At 42.4% G+C, this 18,698-nt stretch overlaps 1 protein-coding gene across 1 annotated transcript in view; it reads left to right on the top strand.

Annotated features, from left to right (window-relative positions):
* Positions 1-18,698, top strand: part of PRKAR1B (protein kinase cAMP-dependent type I regulatory subunit beta) — a 92,360-nt gene that overhangs the window by 51,487 nt on the left and 22,175 nt on the right. The window contains exons 5-8 of the mRNA XM_059862210.1: positions 384-445; positions 1,193-1,239; positions 8,910-9,068; positions 17,792-17,852. Of these exons, the coding sequence (XP_059718193.1) occupies positions 384-445; positions 1,193-1,239; positions 8,910-9,068; positions 17,792-17,852 (329 nt within the window). The remainder of the gene's footprint in view (positions 1-383; positions 446-1,192; positions 1,240-8,909; positions 9,069-17,791; positions 17,853-18,698) is intronic.

Raw genomic sequence — 18,698 nt, 5'->3', positions numbered from 1 at the left:
CCGTTTGGGCATCTGGCAGTCACTGCTGGGCCACAAACCCATCACAGCTGAAAATCTGCAATCTCTCTGCTTAGACAACACAGTGCTCAGGCTGGCCAGTTTGTGCACTGCTCTAAGAGGTGCCTTTCTCCATTTAATTCAGGAGCTCTTTCAAAACAGCACACACCAAGTCACAGTCTCAGTTTTAAACCACATATTGTGCCTAACAAGTTATTTTGATTTCTTGCCGAGCAGGGGTTCACTTTCCAGTTATAGCTAATGTTTTCCTTTCCTTTTTCTGCAAAATCTGTTAACAAAGGCTAGATAAACAATGAAGGTAGGTCTACTGGCAAGATAAGAAATAGGTCTGATTTATTAATAAGTGTTTCTTTTTTTTTTTCCAGTGACATATTTGATGCCATGTTCCCTGTCACACACATTGCAGGAGAAACAGTCATACAGCAGGGTAATTCTTCCTGTCATTTTTCTTCCTGTGTGTTTGCTAGGATCCTTTAATTCACATCTCTCCATTTCAGATTTCACCCTCTTTACTTAATGGGAAGATTAACCATATTCCAAAGGCCTCCAAGTGTGCAGCTGTATGATAAGTTCATGGATTCAAGACTCTTGCTAGGCATGCAGAGAACCCCACTCTGGTGGATCTCCAGGGTTCCACAGTGCTACATTAAATGAAGATAAACAGCGCTTCAAATTAAAATGTTCATTCCTTAACTGAAGATAGTCAGGAAGTAAACCCAGCTCAGGATGCATAAGGGTGGCACAGGCAAGCTGAGAGTAATTAGAGATGGAAAATATTTTTATGGTTGTTGGGAATATTCAACACCTCATTGTGCTGTATCAGAGCTATCTATCACCCTTGGCAGCTTACCTGCATGCCTGCAGCACGTCAGGCAGGACTTCATTACCCTCAGGCTGTATTGAAACCTCCTGAGTGTTTACCCTGAATGAGGTACTGAATCAATCAAAAGAGATAAATTGATGCAATTGAAAGGTTTTAATAGCAAGACATCACAGCCATACTTGGATTTAGGAAGGCAAATAAGCAAGGATGTTTCAGAAAATTAATCTCTCTCTAAGTAATCTGGTGTACAAACCTGTGCAAATATGTACAGGATTAAATACAGGGGCAGGAAGTTATTGAACAGCCTGGCAGCCCTTCAGGAAACAATCACCTTTTGTATTTTGCTTCCAGGTGATGAGGGAGACAACTTCTATGTGATTGACCAAGGCGAGGTGGATGTAAGTATGCTCTTGCAGTATAATATTTATTTTGAAGCTGCAGAATAAAACTGTGTGCTTTGGCAGAGGGCTTGAGCCAGCCACGTGCTGTGGGTCTGTCTCCTTTCTTCTTGAACTAGATTTCACAGGGTTGGTTTCATTACTTTGCTTTTGTTGTGTTATTTGTTCATAGTTTTAAATTTGGTATGTGTTGCATCCTAACTTATTTGTCCATTCCAAGCAGGAAATCAAAACCAAGCAAATGGCATTATCTTCAGAGCCCTAACCACACCTGGAGGTGTGCAGTGTTTGGCAGAGCAGGCCACCACGCTGGAATGCACCTGAGGGTTCATAATGAAAATATTTTCTTTAATCAGTTAGCTTGGCTCATGTGTTGTTTGTTTTTGTTTTGTTTTGTTTTGTTTTGTTTTGTTTTGTTTTTTTCCAGAAATTGAGATACAGCCTCAGGCTGTGAGTTTCATCTTAGAAACCTTAATTTGCTTTTAAAATTAGGTCCAAATATAAGAACAATGCAGCATATTAATAAAGCAAGGATTATTATAAGTGTAAAGTGATCTGTTAGACCACAAAATGTTTACAGGAGTATGCAGTGGTTTAATCAGCAAGTCTTTGAAAAGAAGCTCTTTCTGAACCTGCCTTCCAAATCATAAATTATTCACCTCCTATCATTTCTCTCCTGTATGAAACTCACCCTTTTGCAGTTTTGCTGCAAGCATGTAGCCACAGTAGCTGGGTAGGACAGACTTTCTCATTAGCAACTTCACTCTTCAGATGCCCACATGAGTTTGGTTTGGCATATTTAAAGAAGAAGGTGATTTATTTTAAATCCAGGCAGGAGGCACAGAGTTATTTTAGTGAAAGTTATTTTCTTTTAGCACTCTGTTTGTGTCAGGAGACCATCTAATTGGTATTGTTGGGAATTGAGAAACCTCACATGCTGCCTCTGCCTCTGGAAGTTGCTCCTCAGGAAATCCGTCTGAGTCACTGTTCCTATCAGACAGCCTTCTCAACAGCAAACACTGCCACATCCACAGGGCCAGAAAATAAAAGGGCAATATTTATAGAACAGTGTTAAAATTTAGTTTTAAAATAATTGGCTTGGGACCGATAGGGAGCTTAATGAGTTCACTGGCTTTGAACCAGACCCGCAAACATGCAAATGCACACGTTGAAGTTACAGATTAATCCTCTTTAAAAATCTTTTGTCCTCTCTCAACACCTTTAGGAAAGCTTTCTTCAGTGCTCAGCTCAGGGATAGTGAGGGACTGAATGGCACCAGAAAACAGTTCGCAAAACTCTTGTAATTAATTGCAAAATAGTAAATATTCTATAGGCACACGCTGCTCTTAAAGAACAGTGACCAGGAGGGGTTTCACTGACTGGATTGTAACTTGGATTTCATGAGCATTATCATTCCCTACTCCCCTGAAATCAGCCTGTAGCTGCTGGGACAGATTAAAATGGACATATCCACCCCAATGTCACCCTGACACTTACCAGAGACAGGTACAGACATCACCTGTGGGACAAATACTTCCTTAAAAGACTTAAAAATGTAATTTGGACTGTGCTTGTCCAGAGACCAGCTTAGCTTCTGTGTCTGGCCAAACTCTTCTGGGACCAGCTCTCGCACTGCCCCACCTCAGCACTCCCCAAGGTGCCTCCTGATGCACCTTTCCACTGCTCCCCACCTGCTCAGCTTGGTTCTTTCTCCTTCCTAAGCTTCTCCTAAAACTTGAGCCAAAGCACCCCCTGAATTCCAGGGCAAGGTGCTGGGCAAGGCAGGGGGCGTTTGCTCATGCAGGAGCCACAGGCTGGGAGTTCCCTGCATTAACTGGGAAGCTCCAGGGAGGTGATGCCAGCTTCCCCCTGAGAGCAAAGTCTGTCCAGGGCACCAGGGCAGGGTGAGCTGCTCCTGTGGAGGGCAGCAGCTCCCAGAGCCCCTGGGCAGGCACCATCACCCTCTTCGTGGTGCTTCCCAGAAGAGTTCTGCCACTTTCTGGGCAGAACTGCTGAAATCCTTGCTGTCTGAGGAAACCCCAGGCCACTAGGAAGAGAGCTGCTGTTCATTTAAGCCTTGCCAGATACTTTTTTGGCGTGCTTCCATGCTTCTCCAAGAAAGAAAAGTGACTTGGAGTGGAGACAATTGACCCTGAGACTTAGAGCCTCGAGCCATTTTCTGCCTGGTTCAGCTGGTGTTGGCACGTGCACAGAGGCTTTAACCCCTGGCCAGGGTCTCTGCTGCCATTCCCTGATCTGCTTGGGAGTGGCAGGAATACCAGGAGGGGTGGATTCCAGGAGCAATTTGCTCTGGACTCGTTGTGACTGATAGGCACCGTGGTTTTCCACACAGAGACATAAAGGAGGTCACAAGTGTCATCACAAAATCCCTACCCGTGGAAGAAAGTCATGACAAAACGGAAAAAAGAACCCAATAAAATCTATCAACCAAGCAACCAAAACCAAACAGAAACCACCAACAAAGTGAGAATAACAAAATCAATGTGTGGTGTTTTGAGTTTAAAATGCTGCAGCATGTAAAAGTAATTTTTGTTCAAGTCTTGGCACAGGCACCCCACAGACTAAGTAAGAACTTTCTAAAATTTTCCCTTACAAAATAATCTGAGTCAAATTAGAAGCACCATAAAATATTTTTTTAATAGAATAGCACTTCATTCTCAACTCTTTCATTTTCTTAGAGTATAAACAAGCCCTGTTGGCACAGAACAAAATATCTGTACATTTTCTTCTGTGGGCCAAGGGAAGGGCACAGATTTTCACAGATAAAAGAAAGATTTTAGAATGAGGAAGAGGTAGGCTTGGAAAACACGGGGTTTTCCTCTCTTCTGCTGTATCCTACAAACCAGGTACGCTTTCACCAAAGCTGGCATTATTGCATTTTCACAGTTTTCCTCCTTAGCACATCAGGGTTGAGGAGAATTTTATCTCCTGGCTGTCCCTGCAGATGGGTACAGGGCACACGAGGTAGATGGAGGCACAAACTTTGAAGTCTTAGAGGTCACTTGTCTACTGGAAGCTTTCCTGCTCAGACAAGTGGGAACATGTGCCAAGAAGGAGCTGGCAGAACTTAAATTATAGTTTCCAGTAAAGATGTTGAAAGTACCTGCTAAAATATGACTTGCAAAAATCTCTAATCCATATTTCTAAGTATAAAGTGACTTCCTGTTTGTTATTTTAATCTCACAACCTCACATTTTTTTACTTTAAAAAGCACCCTTTTCAAACAGATGTATATTTTTTTTAGACCCAGTGACTTCCTATTCTATTTAATGTCACAGCAACTTTCTCTACAGGCATTCTCAGGTTTTCTTCTTGTAAGACAACAGCAGCCAAGCTGTAGTATGGTGAAAATCAAAATGAAAAAACTTTTCAGTGTTTTGTTCTTTATTTCTGCATTTACTGTATAAATCTCTATGCGAAGCTATACATGAATATTGTGGACAACAGATTAAATTGTTTCTTGATTGTAGGTCAAATCTCCCTGGAGCCCCTATTTGTATACACAAACTGTCTAATTTGTGTGTACAAAGATGAAAATTACACAGTGTTTTATGTGAGAATACTTTGAATTTTAAAATGAGTTATATTTAATGGTTAGATTCCATAGATTGCCTCTAGTTTAAATTATTTCATGATCAATGATTTTTCTAATATTGGAAGGTTGCCTTTTGAAATTTGAAGCAGAACATTTTAAAGTTTGGAGTTTTTCAACTTGAACTTTTAAGGATTCTTAAGGCAGTCTCCAAGTTCAGATGTTAAAATTCAAACTTAGAAATAAAACACTGTCTTTGAGAAAACTACTCACATAAAAATACCCCTCATGTCTAAGGCTTGTTCATTTTTCCAAGAATAAATAAAACCCATCTTCATTTTTAGAGGACAAATAGTAAGGCTTGACAAGACACAAAGCACAAATTATTACAAACAGATACAAGGGAGAGGATTTAAGACAAGACTTACCATGCCTGGAACAAATTAGATTGTCCACACAGATCACAAAGTGGCAGCACAAAAAAAAAAAAAAAAAAAAAATTAAAATGCTAGAAATTTACTTGAAATCAGCAATAAAAAATTAAAGGAAAGATAAATTCACTCCAATGAAGCTCAGAGATAGATGTTCCTATCCTGCCTTCAAGGTAAAATGCTCCTGGCAAGGTTCCTTTCTGCATCTCCAGAGAAAGAACATGAAGGTGAGGAGGCCCAGATTCACTCCTGTGGCACTGGATGTTGTATGATTCTGCAACTTCTCCCACAATTAGTGCCCATGGATATCACAGCCCGTTTGCCTCCTAAAAATATAATTAAATGAACCAAATTGTGTGATTCTCAAGCCCCCAGAAACTGCAGTGTTCTTATTAGATGGTGGAAACCAATAGAAACAAAATAGAAATATATTATAGAAATAAAGTACTTTTGCTCTGTGAAAAGCAGATGGTCTCTGATGGCTTGGTCATATTTGGGCATCTGCACTTCCACTTTTCAGCTGCATGAAAGAAGGTTCCAGCTGTTATGGATCTGTGACTGGCAGGTCAAGTGACAATTAGGAATAATTCATTTATGCACTCACCACTTTGGTGAGAGTTCACAAATGCCTAAAACTGGCTCAGCCAAAACCTCAGCCCAGCATTTTTTAGGATAAATAGAGAGATCATCTGAGCTGCTGCCATATAAAATCGACTTTCATAAGCTGTTCTGAGCCTAAAATAGCTCTGCTTCCCACACCTTACAAACAGAGCTTCTTTCCTTTCCACTTCTTTTTAAAAAATCTATTTTAAAGGGATTTATAGTGCAGCTGAACTCTGTTAAAGGGCAGGGTGGCTTTGTAGTGTGCCATCAGTGCACTTTAACTTCATCACAAACACAGAAGTTGAGTGTTGACTGAGGCCTTTGCAGAGAATGAAGTCCAATGGTTTTGCTTCTAGAAAACAACTTATTCTCAAACTGTTTTCTTTCTCAGAGACTGATATTTGAAATGACATTTTATTGGGGGGTGAGGGCTGGGCCCAGTGACTGTCGGATCAGTGATGGGTTTCACCTCAGAGCACTTTGAACCTGACACCCTCAGGGTGGAGGAATGACCATGTGCATAAACTGTTTGAGGCGAGATGTCAAACATGTTTTGTACAGTCTTGTCAAGCAGGACAGCAAAATTAAAGGAGTCTTAGAGCAGTTCAGTAGCAGCCTCTCTAAATAACAACAACATTTCATGCAACATTTAATGTCCATCCTTCACCCCTCTGTCTTGAGTTCTACCAGCATAATTCCCCTCTCTGGGCTGCAGTCACATCCTGCACACTGCTTTAACAAGAAATGTCACCATGCTGCTTAAAAAATATGTGTTGGAATAAGTTTATATTCCTGCTTATAATTCAGACCCTTCTGCAGTAACGAAATCTGTGTTATTCAACAGAAGAGCATGTTCTCTACACATACACATGTATTTTTGGTGTGCTGAAAAAGAGTCAAGGGTACCATGTCAGTTGACACCCAGGATGTGATCCAAAACCCATTGGAATTTAGATTTCCCCACCATCCCTGAGACTTTTTGCTGAGAACACATGGATTGCTGGAGTGTAGCAAACCCAGTGACCCCATCCAGTGAAATTCCCACAGAGGGAGGGTGTCCCTGCAGCCAAATATGCATCTGGGCAAAGTTGCAATGAACCAGTAGAGTTTAGAAATGTTCATACATTCTCACCATGGTACAAGCCTTTCAGAATCCTCATTTTATTCATCCATTTCTCCTGCTTGTCTCACAAAAAAAAAAAAAAAAAAAAAAAAAAAAAAAAGAAACCACAGAATTACCCGCTTGTTTCACCAGGAAACTGCTTGGGTTTGCCTGGCTTTTTTAAAACTTCTTTTTTTGCTTTCATTTTTTCATCCTGAGGAGAATCAAAAGTAGATTCGATGTTCTGTGAGATTTTCTTTCTGCGGTGAGTGTGAACGTTTGAAAGGGAAGGCTGTTGCTGTTCTCTTGTGTGATATTCTCCTGGGTGACATTCATCCTGTCATGGTGATGAAATGAAGCTTTAGCTTTTGTGGCTTCAGCTTTTTCTTGGCAGTCTGCAACCACCTGCCTGCCTGGGATTATTTTTACCCTTTATTTTTAAGCCCCTTGATCCTCAGATGTTCCAGGAGCACCAGGAGCCACCACATTGCCTGGAGTTCAGCTGCTCCTTTTCAGCTGACACCCAAGAGGTCCCTTGATCAGCTGAACTGCTTCGTGGCCTCATCCATCTCCCACTGAAACAGCATTTCACTGGCCTCAGTAGGAGCTGGAGCAAATCTTAATTGAATATTGTGAAGATAAATTGGGATTGATTCCAGCTGTATTTTGTATTATGCCTTTTCATCATAAAACGAAGATGGAATTAAAATTAATACCGACAGGTTGTTGAGTTTTGACCCCAGTTCATTTATTTTGGTCACCATCTTTTCTCATGCCCAGCTTGAGCACAGCTCTAATTCATGCATTTTTTTAAAAACTGCTAGTTTATTACTCACTAATTGGTGTCAGGTTATGGTCTTTGCCTCTGCAAAACTTTTCTGCTTAAGATCAGAATACTGGCCTTTTTTTCCCACGTTATTTTTCTTCACAGAACTTCCAAGGAAATGAAATTAATACTGGTTGAGTTCTGCTGTTACTGGCCTGAAACAGGTTGGAGTATATCCTGCCCTGAGTAAATGCACCCAGTCTTTCCTACCCTCCCCTCCAAACTCACAGGCACGGTGACAGAATTGAAAGGGTTTATTGTGTAGTTTATAGCTCGCTGCAGAATGCACAGTCCACAGCAGCCTTTGCATGCACTCTTTTGGCTCATGAGCAGCATTGTTCATGAATAAATAGTGGGGAAAAAGCTGCCCAGCAGAAAACACCTGCATGAGTCCCCTTCCTCCAGGGAAGATGTCACACAGCACTCAGGTGCAGGAATTCTTCTCAAATTAAACATCATCCAGGAAAAGTATGGCAACAGTTTTATCAATTCATAGCATGTTCCAAGAGGATATAGTACTTAAATAGGATGTGGGTCAAATTCTGCTTCCTGAGTTCTCTAGAGCTGATGTTAAAGGGTCATTCTGCTTAGAGCTTCTCAAGTCCAAAGCCCTTAGTCGTCTTCACCAAGGGAGATCTATATAGTTACATTTAAATGGGTTTTGGAGGCACTAGGCTTAGGGAAGAAAAGAAAAAAAAGTTCATTTTCAAAAGATATTTCCGTGTTTTGACTGTCTTTCATTTCATGGCCATGGCACATTTCAGTAATCCTCATTACACATATCAAGAAACCTCCTTCCTTTCAAGTCTGACAGTGTTAATAAAAAGCCAGAGTTGTGACAGTTCTGCTTGCTGACTGCCTGAGCCTTGAACACAAGGGGGAAAACATGATGCCAGCTAACCATGGGAGCTGAAAACCCAGAGAGTAAATAAAGTCATTGTGCTGAAGCAAGACAACTTGAAATTCTGTCCACAGAGCAGGTTGTTCCCCTCTTTGGGGACCAACTGTCGGAAGCGTCACGCTCTTGTTTTCCTTCTGCGTCCCCAACATTGACAATTAGAAAGGAAATTGCTACCAGCCTTTTAGGCAGTTAGGAGGAGAACTCCATCTAAGTGCCCAAACTGCTTTTGATTCTTTTGTCCTGTGCTGTGGTAGGTTTATGTCAACGGGGAGTGGGTGACCAGCATTGGGGAAGGAGGCAGCTTCGGGGAGCTGGCGCTGATCTACGGAACGCCCCGGGCTGCCACCGTCAAGGCCAAGACAGACCTGAAGCTCTGGGGCATCGACAGAGACAGCTACAGACGCATCTTGATGGTGAGCTCATGGGAGGGGCTTCCTTGTGGAGTGGGTATTTTGTACTTTCTTTTGCAGCTCTGTGTTCAGAGTGCTCTGGTGCTTCCGCGTGAAAGAGAGCGGACGTGGCAAAATCACCGAGTAGCTGAATGAAGTGAGCTGAAAGAAAAGGGGACAGGATTCACTAGAAAGGAGCTGAGTCAGAAATGCAATTGAGAAACATTATGCATAACTGTTCTGTGAATGAAAACCTCAGGAGGCCTCTGTTACCCACCAAAGCTATGCAAATCCTCTCCTTATCGTGAGCCTGGAAATATCTCTCAGCAGCACCCCTTGCCTGTGAAGTCTTTGTCTGATCTTGTATTACATTCCTCAAGGCAGGTGATAGAAAGTAAACCCAGCTCCACTAAAATAATAAAAAGTCTTGCTTGGACTGTGCCCTCCATCTTTGTTAGCCAGCACCCAGCCACACATACCACGGGGTTTTAGCTGCTAATGATTCATTGCTCTGCTCCTTTCAAACTCCCTCATCCCTGCAGCAAAGCTCTGCAGACCTTTGTGGCACCTGGGGCGTGTGCTAGCTTATGGATTTGCTGTTGGTTCTTCAGTGGTGAGTTTATAATGGAAACTTTGACAGATAATTAACTTCAGCAAAGTCATAACTTTTTTATGAGTTTGTTTCCAATGTCCATGTGAATATCTTCCTTCTCCGTAAAATATTCCTTTCTTTTTGATAATTAACAGACATTACTCTGTGTAAAGCTTATTTCTCAATAGGACTTGCCTCTCAAAGCTGCATTGTTCCATTCTGATCTGAAGGAAATGACACTGTGCTCTCAGACTAACGATTTTGAGATCATCTGTATTTCCAGTGGGTGTTACAGAAAACAGTAAAGCCAGCAAAGGAACTGAGTAGATGTTACCCTTAAATGATTAATTCTTAAGCAGCAGAGTAAAAGTGATCTTTGTTTACCCTGTGTGATGGCTGTTGGGTGTCTGCATGAGCACTGCTGGTTTTCACTCCCTATTTCATGGGCTGAGTTCAGTGTCACATAAACAAACACTGGCATTTAGGAGAGTACAGCTGATGGAAATTTAATCTACCCCAAAATATTCGGCCTGATGGCCCCAAGACAAATTGAGGAATAATTATGAAAAGTGTTTTGTCTTCTCTCTTGTGGGTAAGCAGGATGAATAGTTTTGAAAGGTTCCCAGTGCAGGCAAGAAGGCAGAGGTACTTCTAAAACTCAGAGCAGGAGAATTTCTAAAGAGATGTAAGAGGCACACCCAGCTTATTTGTCCCATGTCCTACAAGGATGCAGTGGAGGGGTGTCTGGGATAACTGGTGTGATGAACCTGCAAGTTACAAGGAAGAATCCAAAATTCAAAAGTGAAGGAATGTAGGAGAGAAATAAATGTCAGGACAAGGCACGTATTCCTTGGCTCTTTAAGCAGAACTTTCTGCTGCTGCCTGTGAGCTTGTGGTAAGGAATTGAAGGGACAGGTTCACAGGCTGTGCAGCCTGGAGGTGATTTCAGTGTTGGTGTTGATGGAACTAGAGGTACCTAAAATCAGCCAGCCCTGTGAGCTGTCAAGTTTGGTCCTGTTCCCATTATCACCTGATAGCACACTTCAGAAGATGAATATTTGATGCAGAGACAGGACTTTGCTAAGAGGATTTAAAGTCCCAAGTGGAAAAGACTGTGTTTTTAATGCTAGTTTGGGTCATACATGCAGGCTGAATATTATGGTTGTACTTCTGTTTGATTCTAGTAGTGCTAAGTGCTTTTCCAATTAATTTACATGTTCTGTGGGCCAGTGGCTGCTGTACCTTACCTAGCCAGCTCAGTTTCTGCAGTCAATGAGACCTTTTGATTAACATGGATATAATGGATATATTTCCCTCCCTCTCTTGCTTCTTGTGGTTTTTTCCCACAGTTGAGGCCACTAAAAATTGGTCTGTTGCACTGTGTTAGATACCCAGACAGCATTATTAGTACTGAGACAGGAAATATTTCTTGGTAAATTATTTGCTGCAGGTGTAGAAAATGTCCAATTTTAAATGCAGTCCACGGTGAATGCAATTTATCCATCCACACTGAATGAATCCTGTCACCTTCCCATTTATTTGTAGGTGCAGGGTGGATAACTTTGTTGCTGTAGGTGAAATGAGACACCTGTCTTTGTGCAGTCGTGTGAGGGCAGGTTACAGTGGCTCTCTGCACCTTTCCTCAAGCCTAAGAATTAATTACATCATGTTTCAGTGGCTGCATTTCATACTTGGAGCTGACTCCACCACTATGGGGCTGCTTTTGCTGTGCTCAGTTCAAGGGTAGTAGTGGCTGCCTCTCAACTCCCAGAAATGTGCTTTCCTGCCATTTAGCCTCTAACTGGGTATTTTGAATGTATAAATACTTCTGCCTTTAAATAAGGAGTAGTAATGCTTAGGGTACCTTTTGAAGTGTAGCATTTAAGATGGTTTCAAAACTTGGGAGCAAGTGGGTTTCTCTTTTCTTGTTTTCCGGTTGCAAATCCTTTTGTCCAAGGAATAAATGACCTTTTTCTGCCAAAGATTTTTGCTATAGTCAGATAAAGCCCCTCCATAACCCCAGATAGTTATTTCTCTTGTCTGCATTCCTTCCCTGCCAAGACCAGCCCCGTGTTTTCTCAGTCAAGTGTTGAAATTTTATTCAAGTTGTAAATATTTATTTGCAAATCATGCCTTCAGATCCACACTTGCCAAAAAGATTTTATCCTGTCATGAGACACTTGACTCTCCACCTCATTTCTCCTTGCAGGCTCTATTTTGGTCCTTTGCTTTGCATTCAATAATTTCTTGCTTTTATTTCTGCTTAGTGCCATTTTCCCCACTTACGTGTCTCATTGATCCTGACTGCTTTATGATATGAATAAAATGTATCTCAGGAGGTTTGCAGTTTGGGGTTTCCTTTTTATGGATGGACAAAGCCTGATGCAGAAAGTTCCTGCTGGCTTTTTGTTACACTTGTCATCCATTTATTATTTAGCCTGTCCCAAAGGAAGTTTGTTGAAACAGATATATTTCTTTATATTTCATTGTCTCAGCTTAGGTACCCTGATGGCTTGAAGGTCACATTCAAGTTTGTTTTAGCAGCTGTGATGATTGTAAATGTTGGGATGGGTCTTTTTGTCAGAATGTGCAGTGAAACTGCAGTCCTTGACAAAGAATTACACCATGAAATTCATTGTATTAGGTGGGGTACAAAAAACCACTTCAACATGTTCCCTCTGTGGTACACTCACAAATTATCTGTCCATCTGTGTGTTCCATTTATTTTAAAGAGTCATCTCTGCTGGGTTACATACTTTTCACTCTGTTGCAAATTCTTTTATGTATATGTTCTCTGTGTGTGTGCACACAGGCACAGACACACACACTTGTGTATATATTCAACATTTATTTACTTACATTCTGCTGGGAGACAGCAAAGGATTTTTTTTCTGCCATAGGCTTCTCATGGAATTCAGTTGCTGCCCTCTTCTTTGCAATTTGGATTCGAGAGCATCACGGAATGGGGAACATCCCAGGGTAGTACAATATTTGTATTCTAAATATAGCAAATACCACAAATACCAGAGAAGCAAATGTCTCTATCCCAACATCAGATTGATCCCCTAGACAATTCAGTTCCCAGACTGAGAAAATTTGAAGTATTAATTTCTTGCAATTTCTCCTTTAGGGGGACTTGATCCAGGATAATTTAACTGCCCTCTAGTCTCCATGCTCCAAGATACCTGGCTCTGAGAGTGGAGCTGTGTGGGATTCAATGCATTTGGCCTATTTGGCAAACTGCTCCCAGAAAGTGAGTTATAACATTGGTTTGTAAGTTGTGACAAATCAAGGATAGTCAGTTCCTGATGTTATACTTCATTTTATTTAGGCTATTTTAGGTTTCTTCTACTGTCTTTTTACAGCTCTGAACCCGAGAACAAATGCTTTAACAAGCAGGGTTTTTTTCAGCTGAGATAAAATAAAGTCAGGAGGATTTTGGGTTGCCATAAAATGTAGGTTGTGTGGTGGCCAAAGCAGAAAGCAACTCCAAGGGCTTCAATCCACCTGACATCTGTGGCACAGAGCACCAGGACTGTGTGGGCTGCTTGGTGCCCATGGCCAGGATGAACAGGGGCTCTTCCTTTCATGCTCCAGCAGGAATGTACACCCAGAGCATCATTCAGGAACAGCTTAATCAGGGATTAGATGGGACTGTGCAGTCCTGAAGTCCATTCTGGCACCTCCTGCCAGGATAACTCTTTCTTTGAAACTTGAGTCATGCTTTGCCTCTCAGTAGACATTTGTTTGGCTTCTTACTGAAGGTGGGGATTTCCAGGAAGGACTCAATCAGCTCCACCTGAAAAAAATGGATTGGAAACAAGACACAAAGAGTGCTGGAGGGACAAAGAAAGATTGGACTGGAGGAATGAGAAGAAAAAAATGGAAGAAAACAGGGAAAGAGCAGTTGGAAATGAGATGAAACAGATGCTGAATAGGAACTCAAGGACCTGTTACAGTCTCTGGGGCATTCATTTTCCCCAGCCTGTGTATTGCTTAAGCTAAGCCTAGGCCTTGCAACATTAAATGGTCCTAAAAATGGCTTTGAGGCCTTTTTTGTGTGGATTTGACGAATGAGAGTGATCTTGTTTCTCCTTGGGACTGTCTCAGGGAGGAGCACTGCAGCTTAGAATATTAACAAGGCTTTGTAGTTAATGGGAGCCACTGCCTTTGAGGAGATGAGCTTGTGCCTGACAGCTCAGAGCCAGGGAGAAAGTGAACAAAGAAGGAGAGGGAGAGGGAGAAGCAGGAGCTATTGAAATAAGATATTAATAGGATAGAAAAAATCAGAATTAATAAAGACTTTTTAAAACATGCCATCAAGAACCTTGCCAGTGCAGAATTATTCATGTACATTTACTATTGTTTTTATCTGGCTTAAGCTGTAAGATATCTACTGCTTCCCTTGGGAAACTTTTCTGTGAGAGAATAATCCCTTCATTGGAAAACTTTTTTGATATTGATCTTAAATTAGATTTTCTTGATTTTCTCCCATTACTTTGAGTTATGTCAAGTTATGCTGTACTGAATTGCCCTCTCTTTCTGTTATATATCTGTAGATAATTATCACTGTCTACTTCAAACCCCTGCCACACTGCATGCTAGCTATGAGGATGACATACCTATGATCCCAGTGCTGAGCCAACAAATACAGGCTGGATTTGTTTTGCTCCTTCCTTATCAGCTCTCCCTGAGTGTTTCAGCATTTCTTCAAGCTCTGTTGGATTTGGGAGCACATTTCTGGAGGAGAGGTACCGAGACAGAATGTAGCACACCAGGCGCCGTCACATCTGAGCCACGGAGATGGAGCCTCTAAACTTCATTCCTGGATGATATCTTTGCCTGTGCAGACCAAAATAGCCTTGGCTGTGTTCTTGTTGCAGTCTGATGCAGGTCTCACCTCCTGCCTGTGAATCTCTTTCAGCTTTACAACTTGCAGGTCTTCTGTGTTTCAAACATCTCTGCTTTGGATTTCTTTAAAATTAGTTATGTTTTCCAAATGGATGCTGATTGTATTATTTTCTAGCCCCATTTCTAACATCTCCAGGTCCCTTTTTGTTATTTTCCTGCTCTGGTGAACTTTCAGCATCTCATAGTCTGTAAATGTTGTAATTGCTGCTCCTTCTGGGAGCTCCATGAAAATATTGCATGAGGACAAACCCAGCACGTGTGCCAGGGAGTGCACAGGTTGGCACTTCTGCAGAGGGCACCTGAAGGGTAGGAGAGGAGATTATGATGCTCTTCATAGCCCTGGGCCCAGCAATTTGGGTAAAGCAACTAAAGAAAAGAAGTGTAAAAAGGACATCAGAAGTCAGAGGTGACACTGTGCCTGGGAAGGGATGAGAGAGGAATATCAGGCTGGCCAAAGTAGGTTGGAAGGAACTAAAGATGATCTTAAAGGTCCCTTCCAACCCAAGCCATTCTATGGTCCTGTGATTCTATGTTCTGTCTCTGTTTCATGGAAGAAAAGATGGTTAATACCAGTGGAAATGAACACATGGTTGGTTGGCTGGAATTCCACTGCTGGTTTGTTTTTAGCTTGCACTACAGTACTGATCCCTCAGAATCCTTCCCCTCACTCTGCTTGTGAGAGCTGCAGCAGGAACACACACTCAAATCAAGACAATGTGCATAAGGGTGAGCCAGGCTTCTCCTACCTGGAACTGAATTTGGGATTTGGTTGTGCCAACCTGGATCCAGCCTCAGATGCTCTGAAAAAGCAGAGGAAGCTCCTGTGCCTGCCTGGGCAGCCTGAGGTGAAGCTCTGCCACCCCAGGGGCTGCTGTTTGTCTCCTTGAGGAGAGAGGGAGGAAGGGATGGAGGGAGCCATCCTGCAGGACGAGTCAGGAGCCACCAGCAGGGTCACCTTGGGTTTCAGTGCATGTGCTGGCAAACAGCAGCCTGAAGCCCCAGTTCTTCCCTGGGCCCAGGTTCTCCCTCACCCCTGTGGGATCATTCTGACAGGGAATATTTAAGGCAGTGTAGCTATGCATTAAGAGGGGTTCTAGATAATATGGCAATACAAAAAATTGTAACAGCACATTTAATTAACTATTTCCACTTCAGTTTTGCTCTTGCACTTGTCTTCGCTGTGGATTCTGTACTCTGCCCTGGCTTAGTTTAGCCAAGACATAGCACACCTGTGTGAAGTGGCGCCCACACCTGTAGGAAGTGGTGGGCTCTTTCTGTCTGGGCCAGGTGGGATGGCTGCAATTCCCACCTTCCTGGGTCTTGTCTGCATCTCGAAATACTCAAAGCCGTGGTCAGGCATCACTTATGGCTACTGATTACTGCTTCTTAAAATTCCTCTGTGTCCACAAGTCATTTTCAAAGCATTTTCCACATCTGTCCCTGGGTGTCCAGCCCATCAAACTAAACCACCAATCTGGTTTTCCACAGCTGTCAATTTTGCTGCTCTCATTTCCACTCGATTGCAGGGAGGAAAGCAACAACTGCAGTGTCCAGTTTTCCATTCTTTGTCTCCCAGCGAGCTGTCAGAAGCTGGCGTGGCTTGCAGAGCCTCCTGTGTTTGAAGTTCTCTACTTTTTTTCTTTCTGGCACTTCAAATGCTGCCGGGGCCCCCCGAGGTTGAGCACCAAGTTAGTCAGACAGAGGGGTCAGAGCAGGGTGAGCGATGCTATCGCTGAGCAGAACTGTCAGCACCAGCCAGGGGAGCCTCGGGAGCTGCTGCTGCTGCTGATCCACAGCTACCTGGGAACAGTGGCAGCTCCTGCTGCTGCTGGGGCTCTTTGGGAGCAGGGGTGACCCCAGGACAGGGGCACAAATGGGAGATGTCCCCAGAGGAGAGCACCTGGCTGCTCCTAGTTGGGGCCGAAGCCTGTTGATGCTGCTGGAAGGATTTGTGGTGCTTTGGGGGTTGTTGCAGCCCCACCTGCACAGCACTTGTAGGAAGAGGGATGATATTTAATTCTTGGGTACATCAGCTATTCCCATTTTCATACCCAAAACACTTCTGGTTGCTTTCACACCGGAGGGAAAAATGTTTCTTCTCCTTTCCCCTTCTCTATCCCCAGCACCCACAAGTGGTCACTTGGAGGAGGAGGAATAGAGAAGTGACTTTTTCTATGGCAGACACTGACATTTGCCTCCATCCTCTCTGCCCAGTCTGTGAATAAATGGCATCTTTGTTTTCCTTTTCTTGAGAGGATCAATGTATTATCCTTGTGTTGTGCCTTGTAGATTTGAGTAGGAGGCACCAGGCAGCCTTTGACATCCCCAGGAAATCTGCCCTGGCAGGAGTGATTTGGGGTGTCACCAGTGTGGAACCAACTGCACTGGACCAAGGCAGGCCCTGGAGTTCCTTTTTGGTACCTGGGAAGAATTTCTTTACAAGACTTTCATGTCACTGCAGAAAGAATTAAGGATGTATTCATTATTTTTATTTTTGTATTGTTAAAATTTCGTCATAATTATTCCTACATGAATCACGTTCAAAAATGCGTGCTGGAACAGCTGCTTGTGGTTTCTGTCTTGCTCATCAAACACCATGAAAGGAGAAGGTGTCTTAGAAATTTATCACACAACAAAATCTCAGTAGAATGGGAATGTCTGTGCTGGTGGCTGCACATACATTGATGGATTGTCTGCTCCCAAATGCTTAAATCTTGTTAAAATGATAATATGAATGGATTGCTCAGCATAACAATAGATACAACATTGTACAGAATACTAACCAGGTTTACAGATAAATACAGATTTGGTATTAAAGAGTTTTTAAACTAAAAGGATGGGATCTACAAGGGGGACATTTTAAGTTTTATCCTATTTTGAAGCTGCAAAGAGCCTCATTGGCAACAAGATATGTATTGAATTAGCTAAACAGTTAATTGATGAAGTTCAGGCTTTAAAAAGAATGCCTGTAAATGGATGCAATTCATCTGCAGTGTCCAGTAACACCAGTGAAGTCAGTGAAATTACAGCAGGATTGAATTTGAGTCCTTCTGTCTTTGCTTATCAGCAATACAACTTGCCCAGACATTTTATGGGGAAACGTTTGCCTGAGGCTGTTTACACTGGCTATGCCTAAGATTTGGAAAGGGAGGGGGGGGAAAAAAAAGGAGCAGCTGTAGGAAGAAATCACAAAAATACTTTTGTGTAATGTTCTGCCTCCTTTTTCTCTCTCCTGTAATAACAGGGCAGCACTCTGAGGAAGCGGAAGATGTACGAAGAATTCCTGAGCAAGGTCTCCATTTTGGGTCAGTTGCCCTTTGGAACTTGGCTGTTGGTTTCTCTGGTATTCACGCTGGCAGGGTGAATTTTGATCTTTGATGGCACGATGAAAGGAGCAGTGCTCAGACAGAAGGTCTCACATTGTGTTGTTTCTGAAGGAATGAAAGTGTAAAGGGCCCTTTTTGTTTTTCTCGTTCTTTCCTGTGCACTGCCCGTGTGTTTGCAGCACTAAAGGTGGAGCAGCACACTCTGGTACTTTCAGTAGCTGCTGCTGAGTAAAGATCATGTGGATAGAGCAGAAAGCAGTGCAGAGATATGAATTTGTCATAAAGTCCAGTTCCATCCTCCCAGGGAACAGGTGAGAAGCTTTTTCCTGCAAGAATACAGTGTGTGCATGAAACAAACCAACCTTACAAATCAAACTGGACTGATCTTTTTTCTTCTGTGCATTTTACAGCCCCTGTCTCACATTCTTAAAACATCTGTTTAGCTTCTTGTCCTTGGATTTTGTTTCCCTTTGATTAATGTGATAGCCACGAAATTTGGACATGTTCTTGATGGCCTTCAGTAGGAAAAACAACAAACCCATAATGCCTGACCAATCAATCACCATTAGGAGAACAAAAGCCTCTAATAAGGAGGACAGTGTTAGACAGCACAATGAGTTGTTGATTCTGTAGGAGAAACATCATGTTTTTGTTGGGGCTGTTTGGAAAAAAACAGTTCAGGAATTATTTGCTATATAATTAAAGTATTTATATTTCTGCTTAAAATTTTTCTGGGTTTTTTTTTTTTTTTTTGTTTATGATGTTCACCTACCATTCAAGCTGAGGTACCTGAAATATGAGAGTGTCTCAGGGAGAGTATACTTG

This window comes from Haemorhous mexicanus, chromosome 17, assembly GCF_027477595.1.
Source record: "Haemorhous mexicanus isolate bHaeMex1 chromosome 17, bHaeMex1.pri, whole genome shotgun sequence".
Taxonomy (NCBI): Eukaryota; Metazoa; Chordata; class Aves; order Passeriformes; family Fringillidae; genus Haemorhous; species Haemorhous mexicanus.
Note: the sequence above shows the minus strand (reverse complement) of the source record. Positions and strands in the feature narration are given on the sequence as shown.